The 27,629-nt window shown below is 41.1% G+C and overlaps 1 protein-coding gene across 8 annotated transcripts in view; it reads right to left on the bottom strand.

The window, feature by feature from the left end:
• Window positions 1–27,629, bottom strand: part of lrba (LPS-responsive vesicle trafficking, beach and anchor containing) — a 778,336-nt gene that overhangs the window by 492,924 nt on the left and 257,783 nt on the right. For all 8 annotated transcript variants that reach the window (XM_061923000.1, XM_061922999.1, XM_061922998.1 and 5 more), the window contains one exon: window positions 13,485–13,546. In XM_061923000.1, the coding sequence (XP_061778984.1) occupies window positions 13,485–13,546 (62 nt within the window). The remainder of the gene's footprint in view (window positions 1–13,484; window positions 13,547–27,629) is intronic.

Genomic DNA, 27,629 nt, shown 5'->3' with positions numbered 1-27,629 from the left:
AAAAGGTGACAACAATTGGGAGCAAACAATAAGCGTGGCGGACAAAGGGAGAGTGTCTCTTTGCATGCAAGTCAGCATTGATGCTCATGTAATATGCAGGACCTACTTAGAGGCAGCCTTCACATCCAATAACACTGACGGGATAGGACTCATTTTACAAACCTCATCTTATACTTACAATAATCACATGGACCTTCAGCAAAAATCAACAGGAAGTTTGCAATTCCCCCTTCAAAAACAAAAGTTTTGTAAAAACAGTCACCTTTGCCCAGGCCCGGCCCTAACCAATCTGGCGCCCTAGGCAAGATTTTGGGTGGCGCCCCCCCCCCCCCCACATCGGCAGTGAAGTGTATATACTCACAAGAAACCGAATAGCTTTGTCTTTGACCTTTTTTTTTACTTAAAGAAAGCAAATTAACAATCAGAATAGTTAACAAGATAAAAACAAATATGAATAAATAAATGAATGCAAAAAATAAAAAATGAATATATGAAATACAATATTTTTTACATACATATTGCTTAATTAGTAGAAGCATTTAAGTCCCATCTTAAAACTCATTTGTATACTCTAGCCTTTAAATAGCCCCCCTGTTAGACCAGTTGATCTGCCGTTTCTTTTCTTTTCTCCTCTGCTCCCCTTTTCCTTGAGGGGGGGGGGGGGGGGGGCACAGGTCCGGTGGCCATGGATGAAGTGCTGGCTGTCCAGAGTCGGGACCCGGGGTGGACCGCTCGCCTGTGCATCGGCTGGGAACATCTCTACGCTGCTGACCCGTCTCCGCTCGGGATGGTGTCCTGCTGGCCCCACTATGGACTGGACTCTTACTATTATGTTGGATCCACTATGGACTGGACTCTCACAATATTATGTCAGACCCACTCGACATCCATTGCTTTCGGTCTCCCCTAGAGGGGGGGGGGTTACCCACATATGCGGTCCTCTCCAAGGTTTCTCATAGTCATTCACATCGACGTCCCACTGGGGTGAGTTTTTCCTTGCCCGTATGTGGGCTTTGTACCGAGGATGTCGTTGTGGCTTGTGCAGCCCTTTGAGACACTTGTGATTTAGGGCTATATAAATAAAGATTGATTGATTGATTGATTGAATTAACATTAATGATGTGCACTTTAACAACTAGGCTTACAACTATACCTAATATATAAAGGGGTGGAAAAGTGACTATTACCTGCAGGGCAAACATTAGCTAACCAGAAGGCAATAACAATGTAAACAAAAAACACCTGCTTAAAAGATCTAATACAAATGTCCCTGAGGAATGTAAGGTGGGAGTACTGTAATTACCTAACGTTACATTATTATTTTCCATAACAATTTAGCCCCCTCCACAATTAACCCGACGTTAAAACAGAACTAGCTATTTATTGATTAGCAATTGCCGAATCATGTAACATTAGCTTAATGCTAAAAAGCCAGGTTACTATCACATTCTGTAACAGACAAATAATTTCATGTAGGCTAACGTTGCCTACCTGCTACCTCTGTCTTTTGCTCGTTTCTCCTCCTCTTCTTTTCTCTTTTTTCTTCCCTGGGCACCTGACAGTTTTGGCCGTTTTGACATCTTGTGTTGATTTTTTGATGTGGTGACGTCCAAAAAGAGTCATGATACGGGAAGGGAGGGGGCGTAATGTTGTAACAAATAATATTTCTATTATATAGGCTTTACTTTGCATTTTAATTAACGAGGGATTATTTTTTGTATTTAGAAATAATAGTACCGGTACCAACTTTTTTTTTTTCTCCAACATTTGTGGCACTGGCGTGGCGCCCCCTGATGGACGGCGCCCTTAGCATTTGCCTATACGGCCTATGCCACGGGCCGGCCCTGCCTTTGCCTCTTTGAGCTATAATTTTACCCCCTTAACATGCTTCAAAACTCACCAAACTGGACACACACATCAGGACTGGCAAAAATTGCGATCTAATAAAAAGAAACAACCCCAAAACTCAAAATTGCGCTCTAGCGCCCCCTAGGAATAAAACACAGACAAAACTGCCTGTAATTCCAGTAGGAATGTCGTAGAGACATGAAACAAAAACCTCTATGTAGGTCTCACTTAGACCTACATTTCATACACTGACATCCTTCAGCAAAAATCAACAGGAAGTTTGCAATTCCCCCTTCAAAACAAAAGTTTTGTAAAAACGGTCACCTTTGCCTCTTTGAGTTATAATTTGACCCCCTTAACTCTATGCTTCCATGAGGCCCACAGTTCTGATTAGTGGATACTTTCATCATGTTCATGGCATTGATTAAATGTTTTTGGGGGTTTTTTGTACACAAGTGAATGATAAATATAGATTAGGGATGTGAAAGTGGTTTTCGTTGAGGGCTGCCATCAGAGAGCCGATTAAAACAGTGCACTGCAAAAAGTGAAATCTAAGTAAGATGAAATATGTCAAATAAGGGTGATATTTGCTTATTTTCTGTCTGATAAGATAATTCTTCTCACTAAGCAGATTTTACGTTAGAGTGTTTTACTTGTTTTAAATGATCTCAGTAAGATATTACAGCTTGTTGCTGAGATTTGATGACCTATATTGAGTAAAACATGCTTGAAACTAGAATATCAAGTGTTGCAAAGCTGTCATCAACACTCACAAGTATAAAACTACTTTTTTAAAGTCATCATTTCTTATTTCAAGCATGAAATTAAAAAGAAATCATGACTTTGACACAATTGTGTCTCATAATTAAAACAGATGACAGCCAAATGGACTTTGCTGTTTTGTTTTCAATGAAACAATAGAACATACATACTCATATCGACCTAGTGGTCTAGTGGTTAGAGTGTCCGCCCTGAGATCGGTAGGTTGTGAGTTCAAAGCCCGGCCGAGTCATACCAAAGACTATAAAAATGGGAGCCATTACCTCCCTGCTTGGCACTCAGCATCAAGGGTTGGAATTGGGGGTTAAATCACCAAAAATTATTCCCGGGCGCGGCACCGCTGCTGCCCACTGCTCCCCTCACCTCCCAGGGGGTGATCAAAAGGGGATGGGTCAAATGCAGAGGACAAATTTCACCACACCTAGTGTGTGTGACAATCATTAGTACTTTAACTTTAACTTTATATAGTAGTACAGTTGGCACAGTACAGTAAACCGACAGTTAATATTTAAACATTTAACATTTCTAACTATTTTGAACAGAAATAGTTCATGCACATTCAGATAAATTCTTCAAAATTACAATAAAAAAAAAAATTGGTCGGGGGCCGGGCTGTAAATATATATATATATATATATATATATATATATATATATATATATATATATATATATATATATATATATATATATATATATATATATATATATATTAGAGATGCGCGGTTTGCGGGCACAACCGCGGAGTCCGCGGATTATCCGCGGATCGGGCGGATGAAATTAAAAAAAAATTAGATTTTATCCGCGGGTCGGGTCGGGCGGTTGAAATAAAAAAAATATATATTTTAAATAGATTCAGGCGGGTGGCAGTTAAACCAATTGGGAAATATATATACATAGTTAAATGTTGTTACCCACATACGAAAAACGAGCAGGCACCTGCAGCATATGCCACAACAGAAGAAGAAAAAAGAAAAGAGATGGACACTTTTACGGAGCGGAGAAGGGACGCCTCGCCGGGGTCCGGGACCGAGGTCCCTTCCCCCGAGAGGGCCCCACCGGGAGCCGTAGCTGAGGCGATCCGCGAGAAGGGCCCGACGCACGTCCAGGGTCACCACCGCACCCACCGCACCGACACCCCGCCTCGTCCGCCTTCGCCGCGGCCGGCGTCACGCGCAGCAGGTAAGCAGCTTACCTGCCCCGCCACCCCCGTGGCCGGGGGCTCGTAACAGGGGTCATTCCGCACGCTCCGCCCGCGCAGCTTACCTGCCCGCCACCCCTGTTGCCGGGGGCGCGTAACAGGGGTCACTCCGCGCGCAGTGCGCTCACGAAAGGGGTGGGGCTCACCCTGGTTGATATAGACAGCAGGACGGTGGCCATGGAAGTCGGAACCCGCTAAGGAGTGTGTAACAACCCACCTGCCGAATCAACTAGCCCTGAAAATGGATGGCGCTGGAGCGTCGGGCCCATACCCGGCCGTCGCCGGCAGCGAGACGCGCTTGGAGGTGCGCTCAGCGCGGCTCCCATATGATTGCGCACTGGTGTGCGTCTGGGTCGTGACAGCGTGGCACGCGAATGTCTGTGCTGCATTGGATCAGTCTCCTTTCTTTAACAGGCAAAAGCTTTATAACCTCACTAATGCCTTGCATCGTCTATATTAGATATATAACAACGGGCGGGAGCGGGCGGGAGCGGGCGGGTGCGGGCGGGTGCGGTTCTGATCAAATGTTACATCGGGTGGATGGCGGATGGTTGACGACTTTCTGATGCGGTTGCGGATGAAATAATTGCCTATCCGCGCATCTCTAATATATATATATATGTAATGGCGAGCGCATATCATTATGTCAAGATAATGGCACTAGCATTTACTTCATTTAAGACTATTTTTCAACATATTGAGCAAAAAGGTCTCATATTTGTTTTTTCTACCAAGAAAAGTGCACTTGTTATTAGTGAGAATATACTTATTTTAAGGTATTTTTGGGTTCATTGAGGTTAGCTAATTTTACTTGTTTTGGAAAGTCTTGACAATTTTCTTGTTCAATTGGCAGATCATTTTGCTTAGTTCAAGTAAAATGCCCCTAACTTTTGTATTTCTCGTTTCTGAACACTGACTTTTTGCAGCGTAGCCATGCTGCAGATGCTATCGTGTTACAATAAAGCTGCATCCGTTTAGCACTCGTCTCCGAGAACTTATTGCTCATCCTCGAAAAAAATCATCATATTTTTTCCCCCAAATAATCATGGTCAACAAAGTCTGCTTGATTAGCGTCGTCGTTGATGGGGAAGAGATCTGTGGTTCGTAAAAAGCAACGTTACGGATCACGTGACTGACTTCCTCATTAACTCTCAAAATGGCTCAGGAATCTCTGTGGGATTGATACTATTTTGATCATAACTAGTGCAAACTTTGGAAGTCTTGGAATCATAAAACAGTATGTATGATAATTAGAGATGTCCGATAAATGCTTTAAAATGTAATATTGGAAATTATCGGTTTCAAAAAGTAAAATGTATGACTTTTTAAAAGGCCGCTGTGTACACGGACGTAGGGAGAAGTACAGAGCGCCTTTGCGTGTCGGCCCAGTCACATAATATCTACGACTTTTCACATACACAAGTGAATGCCCAGCATACTTGGTCAACAGCCATACAGGTCACACTGAGGGTGGCCGTATAAACAAGTTTAACACTTAGGGGCGGCATGGCGTAGTGGGTAGAGCAACCGTGCCAGAAACCCGAGGGTTGCAGGTTCGCTCCCCGCCTCTTACCACCCAAAAAAATCGCTGCCGTTGTGTCCTTGGGCGGGACACTTCACCCTTTGCCCCCGGTGCCACTCACACCGGTGAATTGAATGAAGAATGATAGGTGGTGGTCGGAGGGGCCGTTGGCGCAAATTGCAGCCACGCTTCCGTCAGTCTACCCCAGGGCAGCTGTGGCTATAAGTAGCTTACCACCACCAGGTGTGAATGATTGATGGGTTCTACATGTAAAGCGACTTTGGGTACTTAGAAAAGCGCTATATAAATCCCAGTTATTATTATTATTATTATTAACACTGTTACAAATATGCGCCACACTGTGAACCCACACCAAACAAGAATGACAAACATATTTCGGGAGAACATCCGCACCGTAACACAACATAAACACAACAGAACAAATACCCAGAAACCCTTGCAGCGCTAACCCCTCCGGGACGCTACAATATACACCCCCCCGCTACCCCCTACCCTAAACCCCGCCCACCTCAACCTCCTCATGCTCTCTCAGGGAGAGCATGTCCCAAATTCCAAGCTGCTGTTTTGAGGCATGTTAAAAAAAATAATGCACTTTGTGACTTCAATAACAAATATGGCAGTGCCATGTTGGCATTTTTTTCCATAACTTGAGTTGATTTATTTTGGAAAACCTTGTTACATTGTTTAATACATCACAACAAAATTAGGCATAATAATGTGTTCATTCCACGACTATACATATCAGTTTTGGTTGATATCGGAATCGGTAATTAAGAGTTGGACAATATCGGAATATCGGCAAAAAAGCCATAATCGGACATCTCTAAAAATGAGGCATAATAATGTGTTAATTCCACGACTGTATATATCTGTATTGGTTGATATCGGAATCGGTAATTAAGAGTTGGACAATATCAGAATATCGGATATTGTTAAAAAAGCCATTATAAGAAATCTCTAATGATAATGGCTTCAGTATGGAGGCAATTAGATTCTCCACTCTACTGGTACTGGAAGTAACCCTTGCAACTGCAGTACAGCATTAAACCATTAATCCTCAAGATTGTATATTCAGCATTCATGTAACAATCAATACCAAAGCCCAGAACAAGACCAGACACCACCCAAACAGTTCATGTCTGATCAAAATGGCTCTTTAATTGAAAGGGCTGTTGTCGTCCTTTAGAAAGAGCGCTTTACCGTCACCTCCTCAATGTGTGCAACTTTCATAGGGTCCCTGATTAAAAACTGCTCTGGAGTCCCTCGCCTCCTGACCCTTCACCCCGGCTCCACTCCATCTCAAAGCACGGGGAAATTAATTAAAAATTTCACACAGCGCTATCCCAATCGTGGAAAGGGGAATGTTTCTTTGTTTTTTTGGGGGGGGAGGAGGAATCAATCAAAATCATCTCTTTTCCCTCTCATCTGCACTGCAGAAAGTTAGTGTTCAAAAACAAGAGAAAAAAATAATAAAATGAGGGGTATTTTACTTGAACTAAGCAAAATTATCTGCCAATAGAACAAGAAAATTTGGCTTGTCAAGACTTTCCAAGACAAGTAAAATTATATATATCTCCGCGACCCCGAAGGGAATAAGCGGTAGAAAATGGATGGATGGATGTATATATATATTAGAGATGCGCGGATAGGTAATTATTTCATCCGCAACTGCATCAGAAAGTCGTCAACCATCCGCCATCCACCCGATCTAACATTTGATCAGAACCGCACCCGCCCGCACCCGCTCGTTGTTATATATCTAATATAGACGATGCAAGGCATTAGTGAGGTTATAAAGCTTTTGCCTGTTAAAGAAAGGAGACTGATCCAATGCAGCACAGACATTCGCGTGCCACGCTGTCACGACCCAGACGCACACCAGTGCGCAATCATATGGGAGCCGCGCTGAGCGCACCTCCAAGCGCGTCTCGCTGCCGGCGACGGCCGGGTATGTGCCCGACGCTCCAGCGCCATCCATTTTCAGGGCTAGTTGATTCGGCAGGTGGGTTGTTACACACTCCTTAGCGGGTTCCGACTTCCATGGCCACCGTCCTGCTGTCTATATCAACCAGGGTGAGCCCCACCCCTTTCATGAGCGCACTGCGCGCGGAGTGACCCCTGTTACGCGCCCCCGGCAACAGGGGTGGCGGGCAGGTAAGCTGCGCGGGCGGAGCGCGCGGAGTGACCCCTGTTACGAGCCCCCGGCCACGGGGGTGGCGGGCAGGTAAGCTGCTTACCTGCTGCGCGTGACGCCGGCCGCGACGAAGGCGGACGAGGCGGGGTGTCGGTGCGGTGGGCGCGGTGGTGACCCTGGACGTGCGTCGGGCCCTTCTCGCGGATCGCCTCAGCTACGGCTCCCGGTGGGGCCCTCTCAAGGGAAGGGGCCTCGGTCCCGGACCCCGGCGAGGCGTCCCTTCTCCGCTCCGTAAAAGTGTCCATCTCTTTTTTTTTTTCTTCTTCTGTTGTGGCATATGCTGCAGGTGCCTGCTCGTTTTTCGTATGTGGGTAACAACATTTAACTATGTATATATATTTACCAATTGGTTTAACTGCCACCCGCCTGAATCTATTTAAAATCGAATTTTTTTTTATTTCAACCGCCCGACCCGACCCGCGGATAAAATCTAATTTTTTTTAATTTCATCCGCCCGATCCGCGGATAATCCGCGGACTCCGCGGTTGTGCCCGCAAACCGCGCATCTCTAATATATATATATATATATATATATATATATATATATATATATATATATATATATATATATATATAGCTAGAATTCACTGAAAGTCAATTATTTCTTTTATATATATATATATATATATATATATATATATGTCTTAATAAGGTTATCCAAAAAATAGTGCTCGATACCGTAGTAGAGCGCAATATATGTATGTGTGTTCCTCAATCTGAACCTTGGTATTTACCGTGATGACGGACTGGCAGTGTGTCGCGCCTCGCCAAGGAGCAGCGAGAATACCAAGAAGCGCATATGCCAAATTTTCAAAGAGAACGGCCTACGGATCACGATTGAAGCCAACAAGCAAACCGTCAACTTTCTTGACGTCACTTTCAACCTGAGAAATAACAGCTACCAACCATTCACGAAACCCAACACAACACTCCAATACGTGCACCATGACAGCAACCACCCACCCACCACCACGAAAAGAATACCTACCGGAATCAATAAAAGGCTATCGATGCTGTCATCTAGCAAAGCTGAATTTGACCAAGCAACCCCCCCGTACCAAAAAGCCCTTGATGAAAGCGGATACAATTTCACCCTCACCTATGAACCCACGCCAGGAAACCAGCCAAAAAAGAACAGAAAACGAAACGGCATCATCTGGTACAACCCCCCATACAGCAAAAACGTCTCAACGAACATTGGACACAAATTCCTCAACCTGATTGACAAACACTTTCCCAAAGACAACAACCTAAGAAAAGTATTCAACAAGAACAACATCAAATTGAGCTACAGCTGCATGAACAATATACGACAAATCATCTCAAACCACAACAAAACAATTGCAAATGAGCCGTCGACCCCCAGTCAGAACGACTCCAAAACCAACAAAGCATGTAACTGCCGAAAGAAACCTGATTGCCCCCTCAACGGGGGATGCTTACAAACATCAGTTGTCTACCAATCTAAGGTAATACGCAAGGACATTAACACATCCGACACATATGTAGGATTAACCGAGGGTGAATTCAAAACCAGATGGAACAACCACACGGCTTCTTTCAGGAACAAAAACCTGCGAAATACCACAGAACTCAGCAAACACATTTGGGACCTCAAAGACAATAATGTTGAATATTCAATAACATGGCAAATTCTTGCATCCAGCACACCTTACAATAGTGGTAATAAAAGATGCAACCTATGCTTGAAAGAGAAACTGTTTATTATCTACCGTCCAGACCTGTCATCCCTCAACAAGCGCAGCGAAATTGTAACAACATGCCGCCATAGACGGAAACACCTCCTAGGTAACACATGAACCAATCACCACGCCCCTAGGCCAGCCTGTACCCACCCACTCTGTGCCCTATATAAACCATGGTATGCGAATGCTCCCATTAAAATCTCCTGACGATTGAGGGTACCCCCCTCATGAAACAGGCCTGTAGAGATGAAATAGTCTTGTGATTTTTTTTTTTCCCCACACATACATATATATATATATATATATATATATATATATATATATATATATATATATATATATATATATATATATATATATATATATATATATATATATATATAAATAAAATAAATACTTGAATTTCAGTGTTCATTTATTTACACATATACACACACATAACACTCATCTACTCATTGTTGAGTTAAGGGTTGAATTGTCCATCCTTGTTCTATTCTCTGTCACTATCTTTCTAACCATGCTGAACACCCTCTCTGATGATGCATTGCTGTGTGGCACGCACAAAAGTGCTTTCATCAAATGCACTAGATGGCAGTATTGTCCCGTTTAAGAGTGTCACAACATTGCTGTTTTACGGCAGACGAACTGCTTTACTGTAGACATTCTTTATATTGTGGGAAAGCGGACTCAGGTCCGCATGGAGCTGGAGGGGGCTCCGCCTGAATTTCGGGGAGATTTTCGGGAGAAAATTTGTCCCGGGAGGTTTTCGGGAGAAGCGCTGAATTTCGGGAGTCTCCCGGAAAATCCGGGAGGGTTGGCAAGTATGTGTAAAGTGCAAATTTGAATGACAATAAAAAGGAAGTCTAGTCTAAGTCTAATATCTTACTGAGATCATTTAGGAGCAAAACACTTAAAACAAGTAAAACACTCTAACATAAAATCTGCTTAGTGAGAAGAATGATCTTATCAGACAGAAAATAGGCAAATATCACCCTTATTTGACATATTTCATCTTACTTACATTTCAGTTTTTGAAGGGGGAATATTTCTTTGTTGTTTTTTTTAGGGAGAAATCAATCAAAATCATCTCCTTTCACTCTCATCTGCTTCCTGTGAGAGAACCAGGCACTTCCTGCGACCACCAAACCGGGCTAAATGACATCATCAATCCCCGGCGCTGGCTGGCGAGCTCGTTAGCCCACGAGGAGAACAAACACACAAATAATTATACGTCGTCATTTAGCCGAGAGGGAAAGGTCTGTCCCTGCTTTCCCTTTTCGACCCGTCACCGCCCGCACCTCACTCCTTTTGTTTTTTTTTTTTTAAACGCGACAATAAAATTACATTTGCATTAGCTGTGAGAGAATTTCGTTCAGATGATTTATGGAAGCAATCAACACCATGTTAGCCAATCCCAATGGCTGCCTCTCCCTCTGCAAAAGGGTGTGTGTGTGTGTGTGGGTACAGATTGGATGGGGATGCTCAAAGAGCCTAAGCTTTGGGGACCGGAGGTGGGGAGGGAAGGAGAGTAGTCAGGCCTGGGCCGTGCAGCCGAGCAATCACAGAGATTCCGCCTTTGATTAGATTAGCATTAAACAACACCCTGACAGATATGACAAATAGCTGCATTAGAGCCTGTCATTCTTCCCCTCTATTTAGCTTCCCCTCAAGGTATTCCTTCCTCCCCGCTTGGGCTATATAGCCCAAATCGGAGCGCGTCCGCTGACATCCAAACAGATGTGCAATCGCCCGATGTTGGAGATGGAGGGCGGGTGAGTAATGAGGAGAAGTCTGGCGGAAGGGGTTAAAATGCTCCGATAACGGGTATTATTTCTCTGCGAAATGAATGCTGATAAAAAATTCAAAAAGCAAAACGCCGTATCATTAATCACATGTGGTTTTTTGTATGATTGGAAAATGCAGGAAAACCGAGAAAATAACGAGTTATCAGGTGTGTCTTTATTCAAACGAATTAACTGACAAGAGGGACTACACCCCCTCGTGTTTCAACGAGCATTGCATTTACAGGAGAAAAAATGCAAACATATACAGGTAAAAGCCAGTGAATTAGAATATTTTGAAAAACTTGATTTATTTCAGTAATTGCATTCAAAAGGTGTAACTTGTACATTATATTTATTCATTGCACACGGACTGATGCATTCAAATGTTTATTTCATTTAATTTTGATGATTTGAAGTGGCAACAAATGAAAATCCAAAATTCCGTGTGTCACAAAATTAGAATATTACTTAAGGCTAATACAAAAAAGGGATTTTTAGAAATGTTGGCCAACTGAAAAGTATGAAAATGAAAAATATGAGCATGTACAATACTCAATACTTGGTTGGAGCTCCTTTTGCCTCAATTACTGCGTTAATGCGGCGTGGCATGGAGTCGATGAGTTTCTGGCACTGCTCAGGTGTTATGAGAGCCCAGGTTGCTCTGATAGTGGCCTTCAACTCTTCTGCGTTTTTGGGTCTGGCATTCTGCATCTTCCTTTTCACAATACCCCACAGATTTTCTATGGGGCTAAGGTCAGGGGAGTTGGCGGGCCAATTTAGAACAGAAATACCATGGTCCGTAAACCAGGCACGGGTAGATTTTGCGCTGTGTGCAGGCGCCAAGTCCTGTTGGAACTTGAAATCTCCATCTCCATAGAGCAGGTCAGCAGCAGGAAGCATGAAGTGCTCTAAAACTTGCTGGTAGACGGCTGCGTTGACCCTGGATCTCAGGAAACAGAGTGGACCGACACCAGCAGATGACATGGCACCCCAAACCATCACTGATGGTGGAAACTTTACACTAGACTTCAGGCAACATGGATCCTGTGCCTCTCCTGTCTTCCTCCAGACTCTGGGACCTCGATTTCCAAAGGAAATGCAAAATTTGCATGGTTGGGTGATGGTTTGGGGTGCCATGTCATCTGCTGGTGTCGGTCCACTCTGTTTCCTGAGATCCAGGTTCAACGCAGCCGTCTACCAGCAAGTTTTAGAGCACTTCATGCTTCCTGCTGCTGACCTGCTCTATGGAGATGGAGATTTCAAGTTCCAACAGGACTTGGCGCCTGCACACAGCGCAAAATCTACCCGTGCCTGGTTTACGGACCATGGTATTTCTGTTCTAAATTGGCCCGCCAACTCCCCTGACCTTAGCCCCATAGAAAATCTGTGGGGTATTGTGAAAAGGAAGATGCAGAATGCCAGACCCAAAAACGCAGAAGAGTTGAAGGCCACTATCAGAGCAACCTGGGCTCTCATAACACCTGAGCAGTGCCAGAAACTCATCGACTCCATGCCACGCCGCATTAACGCAGTAATTGAGGCAAAAGGAGCTCCAACCAAGTATTGAGTATTGTACATGCTCATATTTTTCATTTTCATACTTTTCAGTTGGCCAACATTTCTAAAAATCCCTTTTTTGTATTAGCCTTTTTTTCAAAATATTCTAATTTACTGGCTTTTACCTGTATATTGACGCCTACATAGGTCTGGTGATAATGTTCCCCTTTAACCCAAATATAGACTCTTGTCGAGGCTACAGCCCATTGTTCATATTTACATTGTTTCTTTTGGAGAAATGTGCTTCACTATGCAAACATTTCGATTTACAAACCCTGTTCAAGAACCAATTAAGGTAGTAAATTGAGGCTCCAATGCACTTTACTCCCTTGGGCAGAATAAAAACAAGACTGATAAGCACACACTGCATATTGGATCGCTAACTGACGGAAGGGAACGCTCGCTTTATGGCGCTTAATGCAAATCAGCCATCCTGGAGTGACGCTATTGACAGCAGCCATCATTGATCCGCCCACACCTGCTTATGATCCCGGAATTAGTATTCATGAATCTGCCAGCAGCTAAATAAACTCGGCGACAAAACACCCACAAGACAAGAGATGATCAATGCAAAGCACCATCAAATCTACATTATCCCTCCTCATCAGCTGGGGCCCGATAGGCAGAAGCCAGAGGCTGGGGTCAAAGGGTATGCGGACAGGTCGGGCCACCCTTGACCCTGGAGCCGATATCTGCGGTCGAAGGTGCCTTCGACCCGCTTTTCTTGGGAGAGATAAGTGACTTGATTGGCTACCGGTCCGACTCTTCTGCGGTTGTTGTTGAATTTGGCGCACTCAAGGTGAGGCCGATAAATCAAAAGCCCGTTAAAGAAAGCTAGGAGAGCCAGAGAGAGAGAGAAGATAAAGACTTGCCTGTGAACACAGAAGCATGACCAGCTCCACCACCGAACTGCTGGACTTCATGCACACCAGGCCTGCACACACAAAAGGAAGAAACTGTTAATTGCCTAATTTATTGCCACCAAACTGCATGGTGAAGTTTAGAACGGTAGATCCACATCTGGTTTATGTTTCCACTACAGTCGGGATGTCACATTTGGCGAATTGCCTTCATTAACGACAGTACAGACAAAGTTTAGACACACTTTCTCATTTCAATGAGTTTTCTTTATTTTCATGACTATTTACATTGTAGACCAGGGGTGCTCACACTTTTTCTGCAGGCGAGCTACCGTATTTTCCGCACTATTAGCCGCACCTAAAAACCACAAATTTACTCAAAAGCTGACAGTGCGGCTTATAACCCGGTGCGCTTTATATATGGATTCATATTAAGATTCATTTTCATAAAGTTTCGGTCTCGCAACTACGGTAAACAGCCGCCATCTTTTTTCCCCGTAGAAGAGGAAGTGCTTCTTCTTCTACGCAAGCAACCGCCAAGGTAAGCACCCGCCCCCATAGAACAGGAAGCGCTTCTTCTTCTACTGTAAGCAACCACCCGCCCGCGTAGAAGAAGAAGAAGCGCGCGGATATTACGTTTCATTTCCTTTGTGTGTTTACATCTGTAAAGACCACAAAATGGCTCCTACTAAGCGACAGGGATCCGGTTCATGAAAAGACGCAATCTCTCCATCCGCACACGGACTACTATTTCACAGCAACTGCCTAAAGACTTTCAAGAAAAGCTGGCTACTTTCCGTGCATATTGTAAAAACAAGATAGCTGAAAAAAAGATCCGGCCAGAGAACATTATCAACATGGACGAGGTTCCACTGACTTTTGATATTCCTGTGAACCGCACTGTGGATACAACGGGAGCACGTACGGTGAATATTCGCACCACAGGGAATGAGAAGTCATCCTTCACTGTGGTTCTAGCTTGCCATGCTAATGGCCAGAAACTTCCACCCATGGTGATATTCAAAAGGCAGACCTTGCCAAAAGAGACCTTTCCAGCCGGCGTCATCATAAAAGCTAACTCGAAGGGATGGATGAAGAAAAGATGAGCGAGTGGTTAAGGTAAGTTTAAGTTTACGCGAAGAGGCCGGGTGGCTTTTTTCACGCAGCTCCGTCCATGTTGATATACGACTCCATGCGCGCCCACATCACGCTGGTTTTTAATATATTATTAAAGTTTGACTGACCTATCTGACTGTTTTTTTGACATTCCTTTAGCGCAGTTAGATGCGGCTTATAACACGGGGCGGCTTATAGGTGGACAAAGTTTTGAAATATGCCGTTCATTGAAGGCGCGGCTTATAACCCAGGGCGCCTTATGGTGCGGAAAATACGGTACTTTTCAATTGATCAAGTCGTGGGGATCTACCTCATTCATATATATCATTTATATTTACTTATTTATGAAATATATGTTTTTGTTAACAAGTTAAAGGTGTTTAATGATAATGCAAGCATGTTTAACACATATAGTTAATATTGTTAATACATTAAAGGTGTTTAATGATAATACAAGTATGTTTAATACATATAGTTAATATTGTTAACAACTTAAAGGTGGTTAAAGATAAAACAAGCATGTTTAACACATATAGTTAATATTGTTAACAACTTAAAGGTGGTTAAAGATAAAACAAGCATGTTTAACACACATAGTTAATATTGTTAACAAGTTAAAGGTGTTTAAAGATAATACAAGCATGTTTAACACATATAGATTCCTTTCTTTCATGAAGACAAGAATATAAGTTGGTGTATTACCTGATTGTGATGACTTGCATTGATTGGAATCAGACAGTGGTGATAACGTCCGCATTTTCGAATGGAGGAGAAAAAAAGTCCTCCTTTCTGTCCAATACCACATGAAAGTGGTTGGTTTTTGGCATCTTATTTGTCCAGCTTCCGTACTCCTTTGTATACACTTTACAAGAAATACATTGTCGGCAAACTCCGTAGCTTGCTAGCTTGTGCACGCCAGCTTTCTGAGACTCTTATTTTGGTAGCGCAGGCAGGATGAAGCGGAGCTTTTATTGCGCAACTGTGCAGTCGGTCTTTGGAGTTCTGACGACAGGTACGGCGCCAGAGTCTGTTGAAATAAAGTGTTTCCCGCCTTCCAGTCGGTAATTTTAATGAGCTGGCAGCAGCCAGCGTCATCTCAGAAGACCCTCGGGTGCCGTGAATGTCAATCAAGTGACGAAAGTGACGTCATAGTGAAGATTCATGATCGCTCATTTTTAGGACTATTTTTTTAATGCCTGGCTGGTGATCGACTGACACACCCTCCACGATCGACCGGTAGATCGCGATCGACGTAATGAGCACCCCTGTTGTAGATTGTCACTGAAGGCATCAAAACTAATCAACCCTGGTAAGGCACACCTGTGAAGTGAAGACCCTTTCAGGTGACTACCACTTGAAGCATGGAGAGAATGCCAAGAGTGTGCAAAACAGTAATCGGATCAAAGGGTGGCTATTTTGAAGAAACGTCCGTTCTTATGAGTCCCTTTTTTTGCAGTATATTTGATTAGTATTTATGTTTGTAATCAGCCTGTCCTAAGCCTTCATCATTTTTGTGATGCTTTCACTTCATTTGACAAGTTTTATCCTGTTAAACACTAAATACCGTATTTTTCGGAGTATAAGACGCACTGCAGTATAAGTCGCATTTTTGGGGGAAATGTATTTGATAAAAGCCAACAGCAAGAATAGACATTTGAAAGGCAATTTAGAATAAATCAAGAATAGTGAACAACAGGCTGAATAAGTGTACGTTATATGAGGCATAAATAACCAACTGGTATGTTAACGTAACATATTATGGTAAGAGTCATTCAAATAACTATAACATATAGAACATGCTATACGTTTACCAAACAATCTGTCACTCCTAATCGCTAAATCCCATGAAATCTTATACGTCTAGTCTCTTACGTCAATGAGATCCATAATATTATAATGTGTTAATCATTTCACACATAAGTCGCTCCTGAGTATAAGTCGCACCCCCGGCCAAACTATGAAACAAACTGCCACTTATAGTCCGAAAAATACGGTATATGAGCATACCTGCCAACTTTTGAAATCAGAAAAACCTAGTAGCCAGGGTCCAAGGGCTGCAGGCCCCGGTAGGTCCAGGACAAAGTCTTGGTGGGGGGTTCAGGTTCGCCCCCCGACGCAAAATGATTATTAGCATTCAGACAGGTTAAAATGTTGCTAAAACCATCACTTTTCTATCAGTCACAGTGACTTTTCAAAACAAAAATATTACAGCAAAAATCATATGGGTTGATTGACATGTTTATTCTGTAAGCTAACTTCAATAGTTTGAAATTATTTTGACAGTTAATGCCAGATATCCTGTCAACCTTTCACAAGACTTCAATTTGTTCATTGAAAGTATAAACACTTTTTACAGTAAACAAATGGTAAAACAGTACTAAACAATTCCATTTAAAAAAAAATTGGTGTCATTATTAACTTTCTGTCCAAGCTTGTATAATCTACTGCCTTGTTCAATTGTATAAAATATTCTGTGCCTAAAATTCACATTTCTATCACAATTATCATACTGTAAACATGGTAAGCTAACTTCATTAAAATTAATAGTCCTGTCAATAGCATGGAATTACAATTCAAATGTAGTTTTTTTGTAAGCCTTTCAAAAGAATTGAAAATATGAAAAATTAATGAAAATGAATTTAAGCCATCAGACACTTGAAAAGTGGCACATCACATCTCTAATGTAATCATTTGAACTTTTCAACAGAAATAGCACTGCAAAAATATTAAGGACATACTTCTGTATTTTGGTAGTTATGCTGTCAACATTTAACAAGATTTCTTCAACTTGGACTTGAAAGCATAAATAGTATAAACACTTTTAACAGTATGTCGTGCTGTGAAATACAGCCGACAGGATTGCGCACCAAACACGAAGCAAGGCCAAAGCGCATGCATAGTGCAGGAGAACAAAGGACTTCTTTCATTTAAGGTTTGTGATAAACCATCAAACTCATTCGTTAAAAGGACTCTATAGTAATATAAAGCGAATTTTTCTGGACATTATCATGCAAGAAAAGTTTATTTTTGGGACCGCGATCACCGCGTAATGATTTTTAAAGGTTGCATTACAAACATTTAACTGTCCCATGTGATCAGCCAGTGCGATTGGAAATCCATGCTCAATTATTGCCTCCGTAAATAAAACTTCGGCATTTATCACATCCAAAGAATCTGTTTGGGCGACAAAAAACGTTGAAAGTTTTCCACTTGTATCGCTAGCAACGGCATTAGACTTGTGTTTTTTTGTCCCAACGTGGTCTTTTACATCGCTAATTCCTCCGTGTCCGATCGAAAAATCTTGTCTGCACAAGGTGCAATTCGCGTAGTTTTCACCCTTTTTTTTTTTTTAATTAATGAAAAACCGTATTTTTTATCACTGCAACCGTAACCCGGAATAGGTTGATGAAAACTGTACGAATTACGGGAAAACCGGAGTAGTTGGCAGGTATGTATGAGTGAGGTAGATCCCCTCCACTTGGTCCATTGAAAAGTAGCTCGCCTTCACAAAAAGTGTGGCCACCCCTAATTTTGACCAAGTTTAGCTGACGATCTTTTCGCTAAAATGATCAAGTTACTTTTTCCACACAACTTCATCTCACAATAGGTAGCAAGGTAGCAAGGCAATCATCTCTCCCAGTTGAGACTGCATCCGTCAGATGTCCGACATTCCCCCGCTTTAAACGAGAACAGATGCTGTGTCATAAAAACAAGCTCAGCTTTGCAAAATGAGCATTGTATTAAGGCTGAAACGACGTCATCGGTTACGTAAATACGTCGACGCCGTTTTTGTGCGTCGGCGCGTCGCATATTTACGTCACACTACTTTACTGTCATGGCGGAGCGCAAAGCAGACGATGCGAGCGAGGGGAAAAAAGCACGCCAAAAGTCGTCAAAAGTGTGGGAGTATTTCAATAAACGGCCTAATAATGTTGTTGTATGCACACTGTGTCGAGCGGAAATGGCCTATCATAGCAGCACAACGGCTATGAACGAACATTTGAAAAGAAAACCCCCGACAGCGTTCTTGCCATCACCATCAAGTCAATCGTCCGCGTGCGTATACGTTGTCATTATTACACAAAAACATGAATGTGTCATTTGTATCTGCGTTGTAAATTCATAAACTAAAGCACCGTTTCGCTCTGAGAGGCGCGTTTGGCGTGCCTGTTCAGTGTTTACAAAGACGCGCTCCTCTTTAACGCTGTGGAGAGGCGGCGGCGGCGAGCGAGCGGCGAGGCGGGGCGCGCCGGGAGCGACGCCGCAATCGTGCCCAGGTGCGCGATCCGCGCAGTTGGAAGAGAAAAGACTTTGTGTAAAATTAAAAGATTGTAAACCTGGCAAAGCCGTCTGGCGTTCAGTCTGTCGGTCCTGAAAGAACCCCACGGCACAAGACGTGTCACAAACGCTAACGTTAATTAGTTGTGCAAATACCTTTTACAACATTAACAGTTACATATACTATGTACAAACCAACAATTAACTTTCACTTTAATCATACTATCATTGTTGTGTTATTAAGCAAAATAAGCAATACTTTTACTTTTGTTGAAATGTTTACACTGTACACTTTTTTGTATTGGATGTTTAGCTTTATTTTTGCACATTTTAGCAAATAAGCAATACTTTTACTTTTGTTGAAATGTTTACACTTGTTACAGAATATTTCCGTTTTGCACTTTTTTGTATTGGATGTTTATCTTTATTTTTGCACATTTTAAAGCAAAATAAGCAATACTTTTACTTTTGAAATGCTTATACTATTCCAGAATATTAAGATTTGCACTGGATGTTTACTTTTATATTTGCACATTAAAAAGCAAATAAGCTACTTTTAATTTTGTTAAATGTTAAAAGTTTTAAATGTTTACATTGTTACAGAATATTTTGTCATGTTGTTGTCAATGTTGACTGACTAGTGGCCATACTTTTTTTTTTGTAAATAAAAGCCATGCCTTTTGAAAAAACTGGCCTACATTTATTTTTTCCTCTTCATTTTAAATTTAAAAAAAAAATCGGTAAAAGGAAAAATAATCTATAGATTAATCCAAAAAAATAATCTATAGATTAACCGATTAATCGAAAAAAATAATCTATAGATTAATCGATAGAAAAATAATCGTTAGCTGCAGCCCTACATTGTATTAATTTTTTTTTTTTTAACAAGAGTCAGTGAAAATGTTCCTACACTTTACAAGTTTTCCCCCGCGATGACTGGTGTCCCTCCATGGCGTCACGACTATTGTCAACAAATGAGGAGTTCTGTTGTCGACCTATTGTGTGGACAAATGATTGCAGCCCTACTGGTCTCCGGCGTCTGGACACTCCAGTGGACCATTGATCTCTTAAAAAGGCCCACTCCTGGCCATTAGAGATCAATGGGACATATGCCAAACAAGTAATACAAGGCTCAAATATGTATTATTTTACATAAACGTCATGTCGACTCATTAGTCGCGTCAATACTGCAGATGGCACCATGTTAGATAATCCCAATAAAAGACTGCTTGGCCAGATTCTAGCAAGCAGCACGCTTCACTAAACCCATCTTTGACTTCAGCTTTTCTGTGGTTCATTTTTGACATACAGTACAGACACACCTTCTCAGTCAATCTTTATTTTCATGACTATTTACATTGTAGATTGTCACATCAAAACTATGTGGAGTTATGTACTTAACAAAAAAAGTGAAAACATGTTTTATATTCTAGCTTCTTCAAAGTAGCCACCCTTTGCTCTGATTACTGCTTTTGCTGTTTTCCTGTGTGTAGTGTTTTACTTCTTGTCTTGCGCTCCTATTTTGGTGGCTTTTTCTCTTTTTTTGGGTATTTTCCTGTAGCAGTTTCATGTCTTCCTTTGAGCGATATTTCCCCGCATCTACTTTGTTTTAGCAATCAAGAATATTTCAGTTGTTTTTATCCTTCTTTGTGGAGACATTGTTGATTGTCAAAACCGGAGCAGGTATCAAAACTCTTTCGCCAACTTTTAATCAGAAGGGTTCGATCTCTCTCCTGTGTTAGTTTGAAGCCGAAACGACAAACGCGCTCAGAGGAGATAATGTTTGAAGAAAGGTGACCGGTTTTTACAAAAAATGTTGTGTTGAAGGGGGAATAGCAAACTTCCTGTATATTTTTGCTGGGGGTTGTCAATTTATGAAATGTAGGTCTAAGTGAGACCTACATAGAGGTTTTTGTTTCATGTCTCTCCGACCTTCCCAGTGGGAGTTACAGGCAGTTTTGTAATTTTTTTCTTCCGAGGAGCAGTTTTTTCTCCGTTTTATTCAAAAATTGCTCTAGAGCGCAATTTTTAAATTTGGGGTTAGGTTTCTTTATTAGATCACAATTTTTGCCAGTCCTGATGTGTGTGTTCAGTTCGGTGAGTTTTGAAGCGTGTTAAGGGGTTCAAATTACAGCTCAAAGAGGCAAAAGTGACTGTTTTTAGTACTTTTTTGTCGTAAAGGGGGAATTGCCAACTTCCTGTTGATTTTGTCCCGAGAATGTACCATTAATGAAATGTAGGTCTAAGTCAGACCTACATAGAGGTTTTTGTTTCATGTCTCTCCGACCTTCCTAGTGGGAGTTACAGGCCGTCTAGTTTTTTTTTTTCCTAGGGGGCGCTAGAGCGCAATTTTGAGTTTTGGGGTTCGGTTTTTTTTTTAAATGGCAATTTTCGCAGGTCCTGATGTGTGGATAAAATATGGTGAGTTTTGAAGCATGTTAAGTGGGTCAAATTACAGTTTATTGTGGGTGCGGAAGAATAATAGAGAATAAATAAAACTCCGGTTTTGATTTTATGACCCTTCAAATAACTGCTGCGCTGATGCTGCTGCGCTGCTCTTTTTTCAAGATGGCTGCTTAAAAGCAGGAAGCACCAACGTGCCCACACAATGCAGACAAGGTAGGTACACTAGACAAAAGTCTTGGGACACTTCAGACTACAAGTAGACAAAAGTATTGGGACACTTATGACTATCACTGGACAAAAGTATTGGGACACTTAGGACTAGCACCTGCCAAATACGCGGGCCCGACCAATGCTGCTTGCATGTTCGGATGTACATTTTCTTTGCTCCACAGTAAGTCTTTGCTGTCGTCCAGCATTCTGTTTTTGTTTACTTTGTAGCCAGTTCAGTTTTAGTTTCGTTCTGCATAGCCTTCCCTAAGCTTCAATACCTTTTCTTAGGTGCACTCACCTTTTGTTTATTTTTGGTTTAAGCATTAGACACCTTTTTTTACCTGCACACTGCCTCCCGCTGTTTCCCACATCTACAAAGCAATTAGCTACCAGCTGCCACCTACTGATATGGAAGAGGATTACAGGGTTACTCTGCCGAGCTCTAGACAGCACCGACACTCAACAACACATCGTTTTCAGACTGTAATTACTGGTTTGCAAAAAATATTTGTCAAGTTTTGTCAAATTATCGGCCCATTTCCAAATTACCTTTTGTGTCAAAAATTTTGGAGAAATGTGTTTTGGCGCAACTACAGCCTTTTTTAGATGAAAATAGCACTTTAGATCCATTTCAGTCTGGATACAAAGCTTTGCACAGTACTGAATCTGCACTTTGAAAGGTTTTTAATGACTTGCTTTTAATGTCTGATTCTGGCAGCTCTGCCATTTTAGTGCTTTTAGATCTTACGACCACACAATTCTTTTAGACCGCCTGAGAGACTGTGTGGGTGTCAGGGGGACTGCATTAGAGTGGTTCAGATCCTGCCTGTCAGAGAGGTCTTTCTCTGTCAGGCTGGGGGATGCCACCTCTTTACTGTGGTGTCCCCCAGGGATCTATTTTAGGCCCCATCCTGTTTTCCTTATACATTCTCCCTCTTGGGAGAGATTTTTAAGAAACATGGTGTGTTCTATCACTTTTATGCAGATGACTGCCAAATTCATATGCCGATTTCAAAAGGCCACGGCCCCCTGAGACCCCTTCTCAACTGTCTATGCGACGTCAAGGCTTGGTTAGCCCAGAATTTTTTAATAATGAATGAGGGAAAAACGGAAATGTTCTCGTCTTAAGACCCACTTTTATTCTTTGGCTTTTAACACTACGTGAGTTATGTGGTCCTCTGTTTTTTTTTTGTTTTTTTTTACTGTTTTAATTAGTTTTACCCTTTAAAATAATTTTTAATCATACTTATTTTTATATTGTTTTATATTTATTTATTTTTTGTTTTTATTCAGTCATTGGTGGAGCTAAGGATAATATTTGAATATTGTTTTTAATATTGTTGGAAACATTTTTGTTGTTTAAATGTGCTATATAAATAAAGTGGATTGGATTGATTGGATTTGCTGTCGTCCAGCATTCTGTTTTTGTTTACTTTGTAGCCAGTTCAGTCTTAGTTCCGTTCTCTGCATAGCCTTCCCTAAGCTTCAATGCCTTTTCTTAGGGGCAAGCCTTTTGTTTATTTTTGCTTTAAGAATTAGATACCTTTTTACCTGCTCCCTGCCTCCCGCTGTTTCCGACATCTACAAAGCAATTAGCTACCTGCTGCCACCTACTGATATGGAAGAGTATTACACGGTTACTCTGCCGAGCTCTAGACAGCACAGACACTCAACAACAACACATCATTTGCAGACTATAATAACTGGTTTGCAAACAATATCTTTAACCCATCCATCCATCTTCTTCCGCTTATCCGAGGCCGGGTCGCGGGGGCAGCAGCCTAAGCAGGGAAGCCCAGACTTCCCTCTCCCCAGCCACTTCGTCCAGCTCTTGCTGTGGGACCCCGAGGCGTTCCCAGGCCAGCCGGGAGACATAGTCTTCCCAACGTGTCCTGGGTCTTCCCCGCGGCCTCCTACCGGTCGGACGTGCCCTAAACACCTCCCTAGGGGGGCGTTCGGGTGGCATCCTGACCAGATGCCCGAACCACCTCATCTGGCTCCTCTCCATGTGGAGGAGCAGCGGCTTTACTTTGAGCTCCCCCCGGATGGCAGAGCTTCTCACCCTATCTCTAAGGGAGAAACTCATTTCGGCGGCTTGTACCCGTGATCTTGTCCTTTCGGTCATAACCCAAAGCTCATGACCATAGGTGAGGATGGGAACGTAGATCGACCGGTAAATTGAGAGCTTTGCCTTCCGGCTCAGCTCCTTCTTCACCACAACGGATCGATACAGCGTCCGCATTACTGAAGACGCCGCACCGATCCGCCTGTCGATCTCACCATCCACTCTTCCCTCACTCGTGAACAAGACTCCGAGGTACTTGAACTCCTCCACTTGGGGCAAGATCTCCTCCCCAACCCGGAGATGGCACTCCACCCTTTTCCGGGCGAGAACCATGGACTCGGACTTGGAGGTGCTGATTCTCATCCCAGTCGCTTCACACTCGGCTGCGAACCGATCCAGCGAGAGCTGAAGATCCTGGCCAGATGAAGCCATCAGGACCACATCATCTGCAAAAAGCAGAGACCTAATCCTGCAGCCACCAAATCGGATCCCCTCAACGCCTTGACTGCGCCTAGAAATTCTGTCCATAAAAGTTATGAACAGAATCGGTGACAAAGGGCAGCCTTGGCGGAGTCCAACCCTCACTGGAAACGTGTCCGACTTACTGCCGGCAATGCGGACCAAGCTCTGGCACTGATCATACAGGGAGCGGACTGCCACAATCAGACAGTCCGATACCCCATACTCTCTGAGCACTCCCCACAGGACTTCCCGAGGGACACGGTCGAATGCCTTCTCCAAGTCCACAAAGCACATGTAGACTGGTTGGGCAAACTCCCATGCACCCTGCCGAGAGTATAGAGCTGGTCCACAGTTCCACGACCAGGACGAAAACCACACTGTTCCTCCTGAATCCGAGGTTGGACTATCCGGCGTAGCCTCCTCTCCAGTACACCTGAATAGACCTTACTGGGAAGGCTGAGGAGTGTGATCCCACCATAGTTAGAACACACCCTCCGGTTCCCCTTCTTAAAGAGAGGAACCACCACCACCCCGGTCTGCCAATCCAGAGGTACCGCCCCCGATGCTGCAGAGTCTTGTCAACCAATCTTTAACCCAAATAGGTGAAATTAGATAATCTCCCACGGCACACCAGACTGTATCTAGTGGTTGAAAAAACTGCACTAGTGGTTTATATAGTGGAGTTGCAGCCTGATACATGTTGATGCACACAACAAACACCCCCCCCCCGCCCTACTGCTACTATCAATCAACTTTCCATTTTGTTTGGTGGCAGCAGACATCCCAAACACTGCTATTAGGGGCCTGGCCTATGACCTGATCCCCCCCTGAAAACCTTCAAGCTCTGCTACCGGCTCGTATCACACTACTGCAATACAGCCACTGTACTGCCTTTACGGAATCTTGAATTAAATTATAATAAAGAGGAATCTTTAAGTTGTTTTTTAAACGAAATGTTTATCATTGTAGCAATATTTTTGTTCAAATTTAGGATTTTTTGGGATATAAAGTTTGTAAGGAGGTTTACTGTATAATTAAATTATTAATTAATTAATAATCTACGACAAAAAATAATAAATAAAATACTAATGAATTAATAATCATTAAATACCTATCAATATGTCTATTGAAAGTATATTTATATTGTTTAAAGCTACGCCGCTCCCAGTCTGTGGAACGCTCTCCCTGACCACCTGAGGGCACCACAGACTGTGGATGCTTTTAAAAAAGGCTTAAAAACCCTTCTTTTAAAAAAAAAAAGCCTTTTTTTGTTTTATATATGCATACTAGTTCTAGCTATTAGGCTGTTCTTGTTTTTATTTTTATTTAAAAAAAAAATTAATACACTGTAGCTCTTTGAGGTTGTTTGCTCAGTGTAAAGTGCTTTTTTTTTTACAAATAAAATATATTATTATTATTATTATTACCAAAAACTAACAATTAGGTTTGTTGTTAAAATAGCTGATTTACTAAAAAACCCAAAATATGGACATTTGGCCATTATTCATATTTCAATTGTTTCTTATAAAGAAATGTGCTTCACTATACAAACTTGTTGATTCACGAACCTCGTTGAATAACCAATAAAGTTTGTAAATCGAGGTTTACTGTATAATTACATTATTAATTAATTAATAATCTACGACAAAAAATAATAAATAAAATACTAATGAATTAATTAATAATCATCAAATATCTATCAATATGTCTATTGAAAGTATATTTATATTGTTTAAAGCTACGCCGCTCCCAGTCTGTGGAACGCTCTCCCTGACCACCTGAGGGCACCACAGACTGTGGACGCTTTTAAAAAAGGCTTAAAAACCCTTCTTTTTAAAAAAGCCTTTTTTTTAAATATATGCATACTAGTTCTAGCTATTAGGCTGTTCTTGTTTTTATTTTTATTTATTTTTATTATCTTTTTATTTAAAAAAAAAAAGTAATACACTGTAGCTCTTTGAGGTTGTTTGCTCAATGTAAAGTGCTTTTTTTTTTTTTTTACAAATAAAGTCTATTATTATTATTATTACCAAAAACTAACAATTAGGTTTGTTGTTAAAATAGCTGATTTACTAAAAAACCCAAAATATGGACATTTGGCCATTATTCATATTTCAATTGTTTTTTATAAAGAAATGTGCTTCACTATACAAACTTGTTGATTTACGAACCTCGTTGAATAACCAATAAAGTTTGTAACGAGGTTTACTGTATAATTAAATTATTAATTAATTAATAATCTACGACAAAAAATAATAAATAAAATACTAATGAATTAATTAATAATCATTAAATATCTATCAATATGTCTATTGAAAGTATATTTATATTGTTTAAAGCTACGCCGCTCCCAGTCTGTGGAACGCTCTCCCTGACCACCTGAGGGCACCACAGACTGTGGATGCTTTTAAAAAAGGCTTAAAAACCCTTCTTTTTAAAAAAGCCTTTTTTTAATATATATATATATATATATATATATATATATATATATATATATATGCATACTAGTTCTAGCTATTAGGCTGTTCTTGTTTTTATTATCTTTTTATTTAAAAAAAAATGTAATACACTGTAGCTCTTTGAGGTTGTTTGCTCAGTGTAAAGTGCTTTTTTTTTTTTTACAAATAAAATCTAATATTATTATTATTACCAAAAACTAACAATTAGGTTTGTTGTTAAAATAGCTGATTTACTAAAAAACCCGAAATATGGACATTTGGCCATTATTCATATTTCAATTGTTTCTTATAAAGAAATGTGCTTCACTATACAAACTTGTTGATTCACGAACCTTGTTGAATAACCAATAACGTTTGTAACGAGGTTTACTGTATAATTAAATTATTAATTAATTAATAATCTACGACAAAAAATAATAAATAAAATACTAATTAATTAATTAATAATCATTAAATATCTATCAATACGTCTATTGAAAGTATATTTATATTGTTTAAAGCTACGCCGCTCCCAGTCTGTGGAACGCTCTCCCTGACCACCTGAGGGCACCACAGACTGTGGATGCTTTTAAAAAAGGCTTAAAAACCCTTCTTTTTAAAAAAGCCTTTTTTTTAAAATATATGCATACTAGTTCTAGCTATTAGGCTGTTCTTGTTTTTATTTTTATTTATTTTTATTATCTTTTTATTTAATACACTGTAGCACTTTGAGGTTGTTTGCTCAATGTAAAGTGCTTTTTTTTTTACAAATAAAATATAATATTATTATTATTACCAAAAACTAACAATTAGGTTTGTTGTTAAAATAGCTGATTTACTAAAAAGCCCGAAATATGGACATTTGGCCATTATTCATATTTCAATTGTTTCTTATAAAGAAATGTGCTTCACTATACAAACTTGTTGATTTACGAACCTTGTTGAATGGCCAATAAAGTTTGTAACGAGGTTTACTGTATAATTAAATTATTAATTAATTAATAATCTACGACGAAAAATAATAAATAAAATACTAATGAATTAATTAATAATCATTAAATATCTATCAATATGTCTATTGAAAGTATATTTATATTGTTTAAAGCTACGCCGCTCCCAGTCTGTGGAACGCTCTCCCTGACCACCTGAGGGCACCACAGACTGTGGATGCTTTTAAAAAAG

This window comes from Nerophis lumbriciformis, linkage group LG27, assembly GCF_033978685.3.
Source record: "Nerophis lumbriciformis linkage group LG27, RoL_Nlum_v2.1, whole genome shotgun sequence".
Classification (NCBI taxonomy): Eukaryota; Metazoa; Chordata; class Actinopteri; order Syngnathiformes; family Syngnathidae; genus Nerophis; species Nerophis lumbriciformis.
Note: the sequence above shows the minus strand (reverse complement) of the source record. Positions and strands in the feature narration are given on the sequence as shown.